This window comes from Barbatula barbatula (genome assembly GCF_947034865.1).
Source record: "Barbatula barbatula genome assembly, chromosome: 13".
Classification (NCBI taxonomy): Eukaryota; Metazoa; Chordata; class Actinopteri; order Cypriniformes; family Nemacheilidae; genus Barbatula; species Barbatula barbatula.
In genome coordinates this window covers 21,831,716-21,848,970 of record NC_136776.1, presented here as the reverse complement: position 1 = coordinate 21,848,970, position 17,255 = coordinate 21,831,716, and the positions used below count along the sequence as shown (strand labels likewise).

Genomic DNA, 17,255 nt, shown 5'->3' with positions numbered 1-17,255 from the left:
GAGTCGGTCTCGCGGTAATGTGATGTCACTTAGCGATCAGTCTACGCAGCGCCGCGTGAAGCCCAACACGCCTTCTGATTCGCGTTTCCCACGTTGTCACAAGCGCCGGAGACGCGCAGTAGAAGTTGAGCGTAACCCCGTCACGTCCCTTTACCGACCGGGGCGGGCTCTCGGTTACACCGGACCCAGCGCTGTGGAATCGGTTTCGTGTTGTTTACCTCCGAGATGGCGTTCATGGAGCAGCAGACGCCGCCGTTGTCCGGCAGGAAGCCGCCGCTGGACGACACCGTGCCGCTGATCGCCGTGATCGAGGCCAGCCAGAGTTTACAGTCGCACACGGTAAACTGAATCACCGCTTTGATCGGTTGTTTATGTCCGGGTGAGACCCGGAGGTGTCGTGTAACGTAGACGAATCTATAAAGATTTGAGTATAGATTATGAATATATGTATTTAGTGGCGGAAACGTGAACGTGAAGTTCCAACTTTACGTTTTCGGATGTATAAGCTGTTGTTGATGAACAACCGATTCTTCTATTAATGTGTTATTATATATTATATATATATATAAATATATATATTTATATATATATAAGCAGTAGATTACATATAATATGTCATTTTTGTCTAATGTTTATAACCAAGAGCAACTCAACAGACTAGGATTGTAATTTCAAATGCAAACAAACACAAATGAAGAAACTAGTTTGTGGATTATCAATTATTTATAGGTTATTGTTGATTATTATATATGTCCCTTATATATTAAGTGTAAACAAACATGTAATATCGACATTTAAAATGAAAAATGTTCATTTTATCAAGGCAATTCTTTGCGAAATAATGTTGAATGAAGTCATATGGAAGTATAAGCGTTTGCATAAACGCTTTATCTATATATGTAAAGATGTATCTCATGTGACATACTATATAAACCGCTCTGGAACTGATCTTGTGGGTTCATGTCTAAATACGATCCTTTGTATTATTGCTGCAAGAACTTTCCTGATGTTGCGAAACCAAAACCACATGAGAGACCTTGGCTTTGCCTCTCATTTTGTCTTCAATTCACTCTTCATTACTCTGTAAACGAAACTGCACACCATTCAGCTCTCGGTAGTGTAAACTTTACACCTTGTTTACAGTCCACCGTAATAACAAGTCAGTTATTTACAATGTGGTCAATCAATAGGCTGACTGTTTTTATGACCATAATAGCTTGTTGATAGATATCTGTTCTTATACACGAGCTGGAACTGTTTATGCGTGAAGACATAGGTCAATGGAAACGTCGGTCATATAACGGATGTCATCTGAAACAGTCGTGCTCATCTCATGCATGAAGCACTGAGCGTATGCTTTGGTTTTATAAAAGCGTCAGGTGATATTTTCAAGGTCAGTCAAACATTAAAGTGTGTGAGTAACAGAATGACTGGGTCGGTGGAGGGGGCGGCTGGGTGTATGAAGAAAAACAATCGTAAAATGCACGGTTTTTAGTCTTCCTGTTTGGTTGCATTCACAATTCGGCTGTGAAAACCACAAATGTGTAAACTCATTATTTAGGACAACAATTGTGGTCGTATTACTATTAGCATGGCAAAAGAATACCGTTTGATCATTCCTCTTTAGAATGAAATGTTATGTATATGTTGTGTGTTGGTCTTAGCTGGTTTCCAGTTGTCAGACCGGCTTTGCGCAGTTAGTTGTTCTCAATTTGGGTTTTCCTCTGTTGACAGGAATACATCATTCGGGTACAAAGGGGGGTTTCCACTGACAACAGCTGGACGGTAAGTTAAACCGGAAACATACTTCTGAATGCAAACCTTTGGAACTACGCAATCTGGATTTTACACATTTTGTGAAATCCGTCAGTAAGTTCTTGTTTCCCACGTTTCCCCGTTTGTTTCCCACGTTCCCACGTTTATGTACGTTCAGCCAACGCTCTTGGTGCCAAAAACTAGGCCTGACGTTCTTTTGACGTTACCCTGATGTTTCCAGAACGTTACACTACTGTACCTTTTTATTCCGGGTCCTTTCAACACCATTGCACATCAATTATTAATATCCGTCCATCTGATCTTTTTCTATTGACTTGGAATTGATTTGCTGTCATGGTTTTTTCCAGGTCATCCGACGATACAGCGACTTTGACATGCTAAATAACAGTTTACTGGTGAGTGCAGAGTTTCTACAAGCCCGTATGGAAAAAGGTCTTTCATCAGCATGATTTAATGCATCGCTCTCACAATGCCCACAATTCGCTGTTGCTGACTCCACACAAATAGTTTTTAACTTTACCCTTCCCGTAAAGTGAAAGAGTAACTACAGGCCGGTTCTCATGCACCACCCTCTTTGCAGATCTCTGGTCTCAACCTGCCACTTCCTCCTAAGAAGCTGATAGGAAACATGGACCGAGAGTTTATAGCTGAACGGCAGAAGGGTCTTCAGGCCTATCTGAACTACATCACGCATCACCACGTTCTGTCAAGCTGCGAGCTAGTCAAGAAGTTTCTCGACACGAACAATTACGCCGCAAATTACACAGGTAAGGGAACCTTACAGCTGCTTTGGTAGATTATTATTGATTTAGGATGCCCAAAGATATTTTAGACGATAGCATTTTAGTACTATTACGATTTATTTACGATTACCTACACAGATGTTTACTCTAGTATAGGGATGGGCGGTATATATCGTTGCGACAGACTAAAATGTCAACTGAAGATTTGTTTTCCGATTTCGTGCACACGAGTTACCCACACCTACTTATTATCATAGCGTTATTTAAATAAGTGGGTGTGGCTAACTTGTGTGTAGCCACGTGCCAAAAGAGATTTTGCATGAAGAAATGTAATCAATGCAAGAGTATCGCAATATACCGTCATCGGCAAAAACACTATAAAAATATTTATCAATATATTGTGTCAATATTATAAATCACAATACATATTGTATTAATACCACACTGTAATACCGTACATAATACAGTGCTTGTTTAAAAGTTTGCCTTAACTAGTAAAGATGATTTTGACTGATAGCATTATTAAAAATGTTTTAAAAGTAATAGATTTTGTGATAACATCGTAAGTGCCTTATGTTTACGAGGTACGTTATATTTACCATAATCTGATATCATGACAGCCCCAAAACACACAGATCTAGCACATTATAATACTTTATGTTTTATTTTTACAGAAATTGCCTTACAGCATGTGTCCATGTTGTTTAGATCTGATCCAAAATGGGAGGTCGTCGAGCCTTTAAAAGACATCGGTGAGTAAAGCTCTCTTTCTATAGTTCCTCTATCTGTCCTGATACGTTATTGCAAAAAATCTGTTTCACAATGAAGATTTCGCAAGAAAAAGTAGTCAGTGCCGTGTCACGGTTTGGCATTGGTATCAGAATTAGTTGTCGCTGCGAAAGCTATAAAAAGATCAGCTTTGATTGAAAGAATAATTATAAAGTTGTATTGATTTGTTCCTTGCGATGACACAGTTTGTAGTGTCAGAGTGTCAGACGCTGCAGTTTACTTTGAGATGTAGAGTGTTCATGACACCTCCATTTCAGAGACTCGTGGGAAATATTTCCTCCGAAAACAGAGCAAGTTTCACAGTCGGGACGGATCTGGGAGGAAACTTTCTCTGCCCTTTACTCAAAATGATTTATCATTGACAGTCACAGGTTTAGATTGAATCTGTGGATGTTTGTTTTTTATAGGCTGGAGGTTACGAAAGCAGTATTTTTTAGTCAAAAACAAAGAACAGCCCAAAGACAAGCAAGTTTTAAGTTGGGTGAGTTTCACTATAAGACACTCGTATACAAACACAAAGCAAGATACGCATAACACCGTTCTTAGTTTGTGTTAATCCAGAACTTTGACCTCGACGTGTTTAATTCTCATTATTATGTAACCCTGATGTAGATCTTTGCGTTGTTTGTACGCCACATAACAAACCTATTAATCTCTTCACGTTATACAACAGTTTTGTGGCGGAAGCTGAACTTTAGCAATATTCGTATCACCAATAAAAGGATTTCTTCAATTATAGGTCGATTTGGGTCCGGATAAATTCTTGTTGGACAAAGATCTCCAGTCTGCAATGAAGCTGCTTCCCAGTTTGTCTGTAAGTCCTCTGTATACAAACCCTATATAGACTTATTTTTTTGTATTGAGCATTTGTAAAAATGTAAATGTAATTTGATTTATAATACCTTTATTAATTTGTGCCCTGTAACTTTAAGAACCCGACCTCTGTTATGATTGGCTGTTTCTTGAGAAATGTACATTCACTTTGTCCATACAAACTACAGACCACTATGCTAGGCTTTAGCATGTGTATAGGAGGCTGTTGCTAGGCGGTTGCCAGGGTATTCTGGATGGTTGCTAAAAGGTTGTGGGGTGGTTATTTAGGTCAAGTAAAATCAAGCCTTTAAAATCCGGTAGAAACGCATCTGAAGTGCATCAGAAACCTTGTACTTTGTGTTACAAATCTGAAGAGCTTTTTTCATGCTGCTTGGACTAACACATAATGATAGAAAATGGCTGTGTTGCAGACAGTCCGCTGGTTGTGAAGATGTACTTACGGATGAACTGACCCTTTCTTTGTGTGTGGGACCGATGTTTGGATGCTTTGTATGCAACTGTCATGCGGCGGCATCATGTGCTCTTGTTTTTCCTGCTCGCCTGGTTTTCTTGCGTGACTTTAGCGGCTGTACTATAATATTCACAGATGGAGCTCACAAAGAGTATAATAGCGTAGCTATAGAAAATGGTTACTTAAAGACAATTTACCCGGGAATTAAAGTTCAACTGAACTGTGAGATTTAAGAAGAGGTATAGTCGTGATGTCTGCATTCCAGAGAAGCAGATTAACGGCGATACGAGCGATTTATGTCAAATGCATGACAAGGTCATTTCGGCTCTTGGGAAAATATTTAGATAAGCGAGAGTATTGCTGTAGAAAATCTAAATGAACTGTTTCTTTGGAGTTTTTTGTGATGATTTCTTATGTGGTTTTGACATGTAGCATCCAAACATCTCTACGGCCAGTTTCGCCACCGCAAGCGAATCGTCTGCACTAATAATTCGGGTTTTCAGCGAGAAAGGAACGCTCAGAGATCACATTTGCAAGGTCAGTTGGTTTTCTTGGCTCTAAAATATGTCAAAGGCATTTACATAGATTTTAGCCATTAAATTCAAGTTAGTTCTGTTTTCTGTCATTCCTTTTCTTTCTTGTTGGGTTATGAATTTTGCCAACTCTTCAGGTGAAGCCAAAAGAACCCTTTCTGAAGAAGTACTGCAATCCCAAAAAGATCCAGGGTTTGGAGCTGCAACAGATCCGAACATATGGAAGACAGATTCTGGAGGTCTGTTTTGATACAACAAATTATTTATCTGTTTCTTAAACACAAACCATAATGATGAAACAACTGGACTTGTTTTGTGTATATATACAGGAATCTTGTGTCTATGTATTTATGCATCAATAATCTCTGTTTGGCTTTTCATTTTTTGCATCATTTTACCTTGAACTTTATTCCCCGTGTATTATTCTTTTGCTATTCCAAATGCACTTAAATTGAATTCTGAAAACCTCGTTTTTGTTTTATCATCCGATGTCACAGGCACTGAAATTTCTCCATGATAAGGGTTTCCCATACGGACATCTCCACGCATCTAATGTTCTGGTAGAAGAGAACACGTGCAAACTGTTGGATATAGAGAATTCATTACTGGGATTGGCGTCGTATTATAGACCATATTTCACACAGTTCAGGAAAATTAATGTAAGCTTCTTTTACAGTCACTTTCTGAAATGGTAAAACTATCATTCACAATCACAATATTATATATGACCTTTTTTTTATCAGACAACAGAAAGTATTGACGTCTATTCATTCGGACATTTGCTTTATGAAATGACGTACGGACGCCCACCGGATGCTGTACCTGTAGATCAGTACCCACCTGCTCCATTCCCCTCCGTAGGTCAGTACGATTATCTGTTTATTTGTAACGTAGAAATATTTTCTGAGATACAACCAATGAGGTGTTGGAAAGCAACATTGATCCTTTGGTTTTCAATTGCTCTGCAGTGTCTGTACTTCAAACCATTCTGTCCACGGAAGCTTGCAAAATGGGAATGCCAACCGTTTCCCAGCTCCTTCAAACGCCGTACGTTTACACATTTAGGTCTACACTGTAAAATAAATAATTTCTGGTAGCTGGGGGGCAAGATATAAATCTTAAAATAAAAAAGAATTCAATTAGCAATCTTTTCCTGTAATGTGAAGATTTTTACCCGACGTTCAAAAATAAGTTTTTGGACAATATACTTGAAAAAAATAAACAGTGACTGTAGCTCAGATTGACATGTAATTATATAGGAAAATTGTTAATTCTGTCATCATTGAAAGCTGTTTGTAGTTTTTGTGATTTTCAATATTATAAAGAAACTCTTGTCGTAACAGGTTGTTCAGTGACGTGTCACTGTTTAACTCCGAGAAACCCCAGTTTAAGGTAAAAGAAAAGAACTTTATCTCAAATTAAACTACATTTAAAAGCTCATTTATATGGAAAATCTCACTTTTTCCACACTTGAAATTACAGACCAGCTCCAAATTAAAGGAGGCATTGAAATCGTCTAAAGAATGTTTAGAGAAGCGTCTGGTGGAGGAACAGAGGACGGTCAGTTCATGTCTGTGTTAGTCTTTTGTGCTGAAATAGTGTTAACTCTCCTTAAGAAATGTTACGCAAATTCGGCAATGTAATAAAGATGACATAATTGAATACGTTCCTGTTTTTTCATGAACCCTGATGTCTGGTTGTGTGTACTAGACTGTTCTTAGAAGACCTGTCAAATTACATGAATGAAACTGTGTGTGTTTCAGATCCATCAGCAGAAGAGGCTGTCGAGAGCACAGTCACACCACGGGTCAGAGGAAGAGAAGAGGAAAAGGAAGATGTTGGCCAGAAAGGTAAATGAGTTTCACAAACTGAATGTGGTGTGGTCAAAATGTTTTTTTTTTAAATAATGTTGAAATCAATCTGGCTATTTTGGTTCCAGAAATCCAGACAGTCCACTTACGAAAATGAAGAGGATCTCTCTTTGAAATACAATAATAACTCTGGTATGTTATGTTTAAGCATTTTTTTATCAAACCATTAACTAAAATGACCAACAAAAAATAAATTGCAGCATTTATTTTAAATGTTAAAAACAATTATATATATATATATATATCAAAATATTTAAAAGGCTGAGTATTGTTGTTGAGATTTGGTCTTTTTAATGTATTTTATTATTTTAAAACAAAGTGCTGCACAATATATAAAAAGACAAAGACAAATTATTAATAATAATTACGTGTCTTATATTAAATAAAAAATTTAGGTTAAAAAATAGATAATGCATAAATACAAAATACATAAATACATTTTCATTACGATCTCGATAACCATTTCCATTGTAACAGCAGTTTCTCTGCTTTCCCTCTCGCTTTAGGATTATCGGTAAGCAGCTAGCTAACATTACCTAGCCTGCCAATGCTTAGCGCTGTGTTAATAGTTTGCATGATAACAGCGATTGCCCTCCTGCTGCTGGATCGTAGGCAGATAGCTAGGCTAGCTAACGTTAGATGAAGTTAAAGGGATAGTTCAATAAATTCTGTTTTGTCATTCCAAACCTATAATTCGATGTTTTTATTTATTACGTTAAATTACTGACTATTGGATTCTACAGAAGCTTCTGTCATTGCCTAAGAATCTCTGACGTTGTTTATGAAGAGTATGCACATTCTCCCTTTAGCAGGTTCTGGGGCGAGTTCACCTCCCACCTGTCCATCCTCACCCACTCCTCCTCCTGGATCAGGTACGTCTCATTTAAAACTCCACGAATCCTTCAACAAAAAATTAGTTTGTCTTTCTTGGTTTATTTGTCGTGTGTGTTAGCAATACAATCACAGTTTTTCTCTACATTACATGCAGGTCTGTATTTTATATTTGTCGTATGATGGGGTAAAATGTTTTCGATTGTAACTTGCTTTAGACAATGTGTTCATTTTCCCATTCTCTCTTTTTCAAAGACGACTAGTCTTGACCTGGTAGATCATCTCTAATCCTTCTAATTCCAAGATTATTCATCAAATTACCTAACCCTCTGAAATTGGTTGCAATCTGCATTCGTTTTACCAGATCATGATCATCATTTGTAATACGATGTGCCTTGTCATTCTTAAATGATCAGTAACATGTGTATGCCTCTCTCTGTCTCTCTCTCTCTTTCTTATGGCTGTCTTCAAACTAGAGCATGCACCATTTTGAACATGTGTGGGGTAAAGTAATTCAATAATAATAATCTATTTCCACCATAAAGTTGCAACTCACCCTTCCTCAGTAGCGTCTTCCGATTAACACCCCCACCCCCCCCCAACCCCGATAAAAACCTGTCGCTCGTTAATATTAATGTATGCGGGTGCATGCAAATGAGGTGTTTCTTGTCTACCGAGAAGGGTTGTGCAACTTTAAATCTTCACAATCTGCAATGGTCTGTTTTGGTGAAAACAAGTGTGACTTTTCGGCAGTTAACTCTCGTGACACTTCGATTGGGATGTTGTGGATTGTGATGTGATTTTTTTCCTCATGTATGTTTGTTTATTTCAGTAATTTATCATTTTTTCATATTTACAAATATTTTGGATAAGGAACATTGCACATTGCAATGACATTGCACTTGTTGGTTAAGAAAGGCATGACCGATGTTGTCAATCACTCATTTTTCTGAAGGTGATTGTAAGTGCACCTTGTATCCAATCAGCACCAAGTTCTTTAAAGTCAACGTGAAATCAGGTGTCCACATTCACTTTCTTAATAACATTTTGAAGATTAAAAAATGTCGATTATGTTATAAAACAGTCACATTTGATGATATTACAATTCCCAATCGCTAATATCTTGTCCCACCATACATACTCGACATCACTCTTAAATAGATTTTACTACGAAAGTGCAATGTGCGACATAACATGTTGGCTTTAAATGTTGTGGTAAGTATGTGTCTATGTTTTTCAAAATGTAACCAATTCTAATAGTCTGTTTCCTCTGATGCACGCAGGAGTGCCTCCAGCACCTCCTCTTCCCACTCCTGCTGCACCGCCTCCTCCACCACCTCCCCCTCCTCCAGGCACCGACGCCAGCCCGCCCTCCCTTACAACCCCCAGTGCCAACGGCGTGGGCCGAGGGGCTCTCCTCGGCTCCATCCAGTCCTTCAACAAAGGCAAACTGAAAAAATCAGAGACCGTCGGTCACAGCGGTCCACGCTTTTGAAGAAGTTGGGAGGGAAAAAGGCAGCCATTCGTCCACTCGAACTGTTTCATGGCTTTTAGCTACGTGGGTCCAGCGGGCGAAGAATGACTTCTAAGAATGACCTCTATGATGTTTGTTTTATTTCCATAATGATTCAGTCAGCGTTTTTCTTATGCTGCTCAAAAGATTCTGCTTGGACCAGCTGTCTGGCACATATTACGAATAAAAACTGGATTTTATGGTTGGTTCATAAAACGCCCAGCAGAGTTATATTTTTTAATGATTTCATGAGGTGAATTGAATCTGACATTTTAATTCCACGACTTGCAATATTTTGCTGTTTTGTTTTCCTATTTGGAGAATTTGGGGTGAGGATGTTTAGCATTTGCCACATTTACCCTTGTGCCTACAAAAGCTGAGAGCGTTCTTTGTTCTCTTTGTAATTTGAAGCGACATTGTTCATATTTTCTCTTTGGAACAATATTTGTATGCCTGTTCTGCAAGATCACAATCAGTACGTTGCACAAATAATAACAAAACGCATTTATTTGTAAGCCCCTTGCGACACGCTGTATGAGATGACTATACAAGTACAGTTACTGATTTACCATTGATATAATTGTATAATGGCCATTGTGATGTCACTTGTGCAATCCATTCCGATTGGTCGTTATCATTTATTAGCAAGTGGTAAGTGGGCTGATCAGTAGAAAATCATTTCTAAATTTGCACAGCTGTTGGAAGAAAGTAACTTCCCCATTTATGCTTACTGCAGGGTCAACTTGAAAACCATGTTATAACCTTGAATGATGTACAGTCATGCACAGTAGTTCACCTTTGACGTCATGTTTTGCTCTTGTGACAGTGAAACCATTTGTATATAGACTCATGGCAGTTAAATACAGTAATTCCTTGCTTTATTATTATTATTATTGTGGGGAAAAAGTTGAACAGCACTTTACCGCTGAATACTAAGCAGTGGTCCTGAAAAAATAAAGTTTACAGAGTTTATGTCAGTAGGGGACAATGTCTTGAGTATCTTTAAAAATAAAGTAAATTTGCAACAGATATTTGCCCTCTGTAACGTTGCCACAATCTGTTAAAAGTACTGGAGCTGACGTCCTCAATGCTTAAAAAAACAAATGTTTTTCCTGTTCTAACACTTGTATTGGCAATATTTTAAAAGAATGATATTGTTGTGTTTTTAGTTGTAAACATTGAGATAAAGACAGTCAATTAAACTGATCTAATGTGATTTATTTACTTGTATATTTATAAATATCTATTTGTTGTGATTATTTTTACGTATAAACATTGTATGAAGAGCTTGGTTCCAAAAATCATGTTTTCTTTTTATTGTGCTTTCCAATTTATATCAATCAAACTGCAGTTTTTTAGTTTTGATTTAAGCCATAATTACTTAAAAAATACAGCTAACACACACAATAAAAACATGATAACATTATAAAAAACATGATTTATGAAAATATTTAAAAACTGAGTTAACTTATTTAACTTCATTTATACATAATGGTAAGTAATAAACCTAAATATGTCCTATGGTGGGACAGGAAAAATGTTGAAAACTGTTAATCATATATTATTTAATATATTAATATTTATAATATAAAAAAGCTTAGGAGAGATTTATCTTCTTTTTTAGTTTTCTTTTAAATGTTTTGCTTTGTCACACCATAAAACACAATGATAAACATAATACATGAAATCATATTTATTAAAAATAAATCAAACAAAGCATATATATATATATATATATATTGTATGACTAGTCGCATTAAAGCTACACTAAGTTGTGTATAATAATTGTGTATTAAATATTTATTATAATAACCTAGAATATATTACAGATGACAAGTTACGTCTCTAACTGAACTTTTATGAATTATTTTTTATTTTATGAATTTATGAACACTTATTTCCACAATTTTCTAACATTTTAAACAGATTTTTCGTATTCTATAAAAAGATTTGTCTTGCCCTTGGACACCAAAAGACACTCCGACGGAAACTTCCGAATCCGACATGATTCCCGTGCGCTGATTGGCTACGATCACCGAGTTTCCTGTTCGGCCTTTACAACGCGCTCTCTGATTGGACGAAACCGCTGTCAGTCCAGTCCCGCCCCCACGCAGAGGACAGTGAAACATGGCGTCGTTGAGGTGTTTCCTGCGTTCAGGAAAGGTATTTACACTGAAAAATTAAGAGTTTATGAGATATAACAGTCGTGTTGTTTAGCTGAGTGTTTTATGAATCATATTCGATGTGTGTTGTCTCTCAGAATGCCGTTTCGGTGGTTTTGCGGAGGGAGTTTCACAGGACGGCGCCGGCCACTGTGCAGGTCAGTGATGCTGCCTCACCTTCAGCAGATGCTGCGTTACATTTTACGCAGAATCTATAACGATCAACAGCATGTTTTATACATGATAATTAGTATGTTTTCGTATGTCAGTTAAGTTTATAATGTCACTGTGTGTTTAGTATTACATGCATGACAGAGACCACGGTAGTAACTCATCTATCGTGGTTATACTTGTGTAGCAATAACTGTTTGTTAGACATTTGTGGGTGTGTATAGTAAAACTAACTTGTTTTTTGTTTAGATCTGCTATGGTAATATAAGTTTCAGGTTATGCACAATTGTGTTTTGGACGTCTACTGTGTACAGTAGTAACACCAGGGTATTTTGAATGTGTGCTTTGTAATTTGGTCATGTACCATAGTAATATCATAGGAATTGGAGATGGCACCACGGTCATTTTAACATTCTTTTAATTATTGCAGATAACAGTGAGAGATGCCCTCAACCAGGCTATGGATGAGGAGCTGGAGAGGGACGAACGGGTTTTCCTGCTCGGCGAGGAAGTGGCACAATATGACGGTGCATATAAAGTAAGTGTTATCCGAGGATGAGACGAGGACGCTGATGTTTAGTTGTATGTTTTGTATTTGTAGATGGACATGGGGATGAATGAAGTTTGCTTGGGTTACAGGTTAGCAGAGGCCTTTGGAAAAAGTATGGAGACAAGCGCATCATTGACACGCCAATCACCGAGGTCAGAGTTTTCTTTTCTTGTGCCTTGCGCGCATGTTATAACGTGTATTTTATTAACAGCGGAACTTCATATTTTGATGTTCTCAGATGGGATTTGCTGGTATTGCTGTCGGCGCGGCCATGGTGAGTTTTTTCAAAAATTGTACAATATGACTGCTACAAAAAATCCCAAACGTTCACTTCTTCTTCCAGGCGGGTTTGAGGCCCATTTGCGAGTTCATGACTTTCAACTTCTCCATGCAAGCCATTGACCAGGTCATTAACTCTGCTGCGAAGACGAACTACATGTCTGCTGGGTTGCAGTCCGTTCCAATCGTGTTCCGCGGGCCCAACGGAGCGTCCGCCGGCGTGGCGGCCCAGCATTCCCAGTGCTTCGCCGCCTGGTACGGACACTGTCCCGGGCTGAAGGTGGTCAGTCCCTGGAGTGCCGAAGACGCTAGGGGGCTCCTCAAATCCGCCATACGAGACGATAACCCTGGTGAGGTTTGCAGCCGATGAGGCAGATGTTCACGATTTGAACTCTTGACTGACGTTTTGTGTGTTTTGCAGTGGTGTTTTTGGAGAACGAACTGATGTATGGAGTTCCGTTTGAGATGTCCGAAGAGGCACAATCGAAAGACTTCCTCGTACCCATCGGGAAAGCAAGGATTGAAAGACAGGGTGGGTAACTGTAGAATGTAATCAATGTTATTGAAGCTCTAAAATGCATTTTCTGTGTCTAAATTGATCACTGCGTGTTATTAATATGAATGTTATGATGCAGGCAACCACGTCACGCTTGTGTCTCATTCACGAATGGTTGGACTGTGTCTCGATGCTGCTGTAGTTTTGGCAAAGGATGGCATCGAATGTGAGGTACAGAATCGTCTTTTTCACTGATTCTTTAACATATAAACAAAGACCACTAGCGTCAGTCTGCATTTATTTTTCGCATGATAACTGTATGGTTACAAACCTAAGTCAATTGAAATCTGCAGGTTATCAACATGCGCACCATCCGACCACTTGACACTGAAACAATCGAGACGAGCGTCATGAAAACCAATCACCTCATCACTGTAGAGGGGGGCTGGCCTCAGTTCGGAGTGGGAGCAGAAATTCTTGCCGGACTCATGGAGGGTAAAAACATTGCTGTGGTTGTTCTGATATAAACGCTGAACAGTCCTCTGTTGGCCTCTCCGAGATAAATAATATTTTTATTTTTCAATTCAAGGTCCTGCTTTCAATTACCTTGACGCCCCGGCTGTTCGAGTCACCGGCGTAGATATTCCAATGCCGTACGCCAAGATCTTGGAGGACAACAGCGTACCACAAATCAAGGACATTATCTTCTCCGTCAAAAAGATGTTGAATGTTTAACCCATTATCTCCATATAAGGACAATGTTTAATATTACATACTGCATCTGCTCTCCCGTTTCTACATCGGTGATCGGTGAATGTGAATTGCTCTCATATCTTGTACATGTTTTTCTGTTACACGGGTCTTTTCTGTTCCCGCATTGGTGCCGTCACACTAAATTAAGATTGTGTTCTCATTTTGACTAAAAAGCGATTTAATGCCAGACATAAATTACGGCCATAAACAATGAACCGTGTCTATTATTATAATTATGATGTAAATTCTTTACCTGAAAAATAAACTTTTATCACAAGGGCTGCAAGACTGACCAGGATTATTCATAAAAATATCATCATTGGGGAAAAGTGTATCTGCTGTTGAGAATGCATGTTTGTATGTTACTTATAGTCCAGGACGCTTTTAAGTTGTATGAGAGTTTGTGGAGTTTGCCGGTGTTCAGGTAAGCAAAGTTTAAGAAGGGTTGGTTCGCAGTGTTACAGGGACGGTTTCCTGGATAAGGATTTTCTTAAACCAGGACTGTACATCAGTTATATTAGGATATTTAAGCCAATTAGAAATATATTTGTTTTACAAAAAATATTACTGGTAACTGAGACTATACAATCACATCGATATATTAAGATACGTGGAAGTTGTTTTTGATCAAGACAACATTTAAGCTCTGGGTGGGAAACCGCCCCGATGAGTTGAATATTGTTGTGTAATACATATTGAGAATGTGTGTAATTTAGGGTGGCAATATCTGGGTCAATCTTTGTAAAGGATAAACAATCCTAAACAAGGATTTTTTTGAGAATTTATTTTATTTTAATTTTTTTAAATGAAAAATTCATAGATTATTAAGGTGATATAAATATGTATTATATGAAAGTAGATGAGATTCGAAAACATGAAAACGACTTAGAGAGCAACAATGGGGCGTGGCTTTGGGGTGGGCGTGTCGTTTCCGGTCACTCCACGTGATTTGTCTCATCTGTCCTGTTCATCTTTACGTTTTTTCTACACGCTGTATTCGTGTAAACGCATTTGCTTTGAGAAACGATAGCATGACAATGCATTTTTATTTAAGGAATTTACCACAATAATCAGATTGAGCCCACAGGAGCGCATACAAACCGCGTTAACAGATCACACAGTCCTCCATGTTTCTGGTGCATCGGACCGTACATCGGACCAAGAGTCGATACTAAAAATCAGAGGCGTTTCAAACGAGGTAATACATATACAACGGTCTGTATTCGCATACATTCGTTATTTATATTTGTTGCTTTAATACGGTGTTCTCGCAGGCGCCTTGGGTGATAAGCGAATGCATCAAATCGCCTTTGATCACTATTGAGCGTTCTGTCTTAATCTACAAGTAGCTTCTCATACAGCTAACTGTTTCATGTATTTATTTGTTTATCTTTTATTGCATCTTTGTGTGGTGGGATGCAGGGAAACCCGTAGTGGGCGTGTTGTAGGCGAAGACCAATTGGCGTATGATCTCGCGCTGCCTTGACGTCATAATGCGATCGGTCTGCGCAGCGCTGCATAAAGTCGTGCGCGCCTATAAAATATAATCACGCATGTATAACGAATGTTTCTATTCAGACTCTCATTTGTACTACACTTGTAACATACAGTTTAAACTTTGAAATTATGTGCATTTTATTATTAAAGCAGGTGAAGTTTGTACCTCAAAAGGCTGTAGACATAATTTTACCATAACTGAATAGGAACCAAACAATTGGCCTTATGGAGAATGGCGACTGGACAAACACGGTTTGTAAATTGTCTTATTTATCTAAAATAATAACACGTTGTTTTTTATTTAAATAAATTTGTCATTTTTACGTTTATGTTTAAAAATATTTATAAACCAAATTTTCACTACATCTGAATAGTGTTTGGTATGCACAGTTCTCGGTAATATTAATAAATGTTACAGTTTATTTAATTTATTTGTTTGATTTATAGGAATCGCTTATTAAATAATGACTTAATTCACAGAGCACTGCGCTAGTAACTCGAAGATTGTGGGTTCGACCCCCATAGAACACAAATGTTGAGAAAAATTATTAACTTGAATGCACTTGTAAGTTTGGATAAAAATGTCTGCAATACTGTATGCAATAAAAGCATAAATGTAAATATGTAAATGTTATTTCGCCATTTGATGTCCGCAAAAAACACCAGTTGAGATCCACTGGTCTTACTGGCATACAAAACGTCATCTGAATGAATGAGTAGCTCAATACAAAAATCATTAACAAGTTAATCCTTAAAGCTCTATTTTCCATACTATAGTTTCCAAAGTAACCATTGTTCATAGCAGTATTTTCAGCTCAGCTCAACAAATCTTATTTAATGCTGCCCACCATCATGGCCACCCAACCACCCTCTGCAATATCCATCCTTTGTTCTTCTTTGTTGTAGATGACAGATACCGTTACCCTAAATGTTGGCGGCCACCTGTACACAACGTCGCTGACGACTCTCCAGCGATACCCGGACTCCATGTTGGGTGCCATGTTCCGTGGTGATTTCCCCACCACGCGAGATGCCCGGGGTAACTATTTCATTGATCGGGATGGCCCTCTATTCCGTTACATCTTGAATTTCTTACGGACCTCAAAACTGACTCTTCCTTGTGACTTCAAAGAAACCGAACTGTTAAGGAAGGAGGCAGACTTCTACCAAATAGAGCCGTTGATTCAGTGTTTAAGCGAAACCAAGCCGCTTTATCCTCTGGACACGTTTGAGCAGGTGGTTGAACTTTCGAGCACCCGCAAGCTATCCAAGTATTCGAACCCTGTGGCTGTCATTATCACCCAGCTCACCATCATCACCAAAGTTCATGCGTTGCTTGAAGGCATCTCCAACAACTTCACCAGATGGAATAAACATATGATGGACACTAGAGACTTTCAAGTGTCTTTTACGTTTGGACCATGTGACTACCACCAGGAGGTGTCCTTGAGGGTGCATCTAGTGGAGTACATTTCCAAGCAAGGTTTTACGATTCGAAACACGAGAGTGCATCACATGAGCGAACGAGCCAATGAGAACACGGTGGAGCACCATTGGACGTTTTGTAGAGTTGCGCAGAAGGTTGAGGACTAAATAATGAGGGCAATGCTTGTAATGTCTAAATTGATCCATGTTATCACTTTATCATTGATGGAATACTGTTGATGAAATATTGACGAATGAATATACACATGGTTATAATAATTTTACACAAACGTTGAATGTGTAAAGGTAGCTACTTGCTTTGAAACGATTTTGGATGTAAGGAACTTGAGAAATGTCTTTAAGGACAAGCGATATATACCTCATATACCTGTTCTCATATCTGTATATGCAAAATGTACTCAAAATATTTTTATATACAGTATATTGCATCAGTGTTAAGTTTGTGTATGTATAATATATCTGCCAATGTTTTATTGTGTGATTTGTGCGTCATAAATCCTCAGTGTGTTAGTTTGCATGATTGTCTGCACTACAGTTCATTTACCGTCTGTTCCTTCCCT

General features: G+C 38.3%; 3 protein-coding genes across 7 annotated transcripts; all 3 read left to right on the top strand.

Annotated features, from left to right (window-relative positions):
- Positions 1 to 48: 48 nt before the first annotated feature.
- On the top strand, positions 49 to 10,637 carry pxk (PX domain containing serine/threonine kinase). Of its 4 annotated transcripts, none has more exons than XM_079471442.1 (19): positions 58 to 339; positions 1,735 to 1,785; positions 2,124 to 2,171; positions 2,357 to 2,543; positions 3,194 to 3,271; positions 3,716 to 3,789; positions 4,048 to 4,122; positions 5,026 to 5,130; positions 5,264 to 5,365; positions 5,624 to 5,785; positions 5,870 to 5,987; positions 6,095 to 6,173; positions 6,470 to 6,518; positions 6,609 to 6,686; positions 6,890 to 6,976; positions 7,066 to 7,129; positions 7,807 to 7,869; positions 8,305 to 8,332; positions 9,112 to 10,637. In XM_079471442.1, exons 1-18 carry the CDS (start codon positions 226 to 228, stop codon positions 8,319 to 8,321), a joined length of 1,551 nt encoding a protein of 516 aa, XP_079327568.1. In that variant the 5' UTR covers positions 58 to 225; the 3' UTR covers positions 8,322 to 8,332; positions 9,112 to 10,637. The 4 variants fall into 4 exon arrangements, with proteins under 4 accessions (XP_079327566.1, XP_079327568.1, XP_079327569.1 ...); XM_079471443.1 differs by having other exon boundaries at positions 101 to 339; positions 7,810 to 7,869; positions 9,112 to 10,555; XM_079471440.1 differs by lacking the exon at positions 8,305 to 8,332 and having other exon boundaries at positions 49 to 339.
- Positions 10,638 to 11,338: 701 nt separating this feature from the next.
- On the top strand, positions 11,339 to 14,032 carry pdhb (pyruvate dehydrogenase E1 subunit beta). The gene is made up of 10 exons (XM_079472077.1): positions 11,339 to 11,504; positions 11,602 to 11,661; positions 12,105 to 12,212; positions 12,314 to 12,376; positions 12,463 to 12,498; positions 12,568 to 12,853; positions 12,925 to 13,035; positions 13,139 to 13,230; positions 13,353 to 13,494; positions 13,589 to 14,032. The coding sequence occupies exons 1-10, from the start codon at positions 11,469 to 11,471 to the stop codon at positions 13,732 to 13,734; spliced, it is 1,080 nt and encodes a 359-aa protein (XP_079328203.1). The 5' UTR covers positions 11,339 to 11,468; the 3' UTR covers positions 13,735 to 14,032.
- Positions 14,033 to 14,856: 824 nt separating this feature from the next.
- On the top strand, positions 14,857 to 17,215 carry kctd6a (potassium channel tetramerization domain containing 6a). Of its 2 annotated transcripts, none has more exons than XM_079472241.1 (2): positions 14,857 to 14,950; positions 16,156 to 17,215. In XM_079472241.1, exon 2 carries the CDS (start codon positions 16,156 to 16,158, stop codon positions 16,840 to 16,842), a length of 687 nt encoding a protein of 228 aa, XP_079328367.1. In that variant the 5' UTR covers positions 14,857 to 14,950; the 3' UTR covers positions 16,843 to 17,215. The 2 variants fall into 2 exon arrangements, with proteins under 2 accessions (XP_079328367.1, XP_079328366.1); XM_079472240.1 differs by lacking the exon at positions 14,857 to 14,950 and adding an exon at positions 15,302 to 15,501.
- Positions 17,216 to 17,255: the final 40 nt, after the last annotated feature.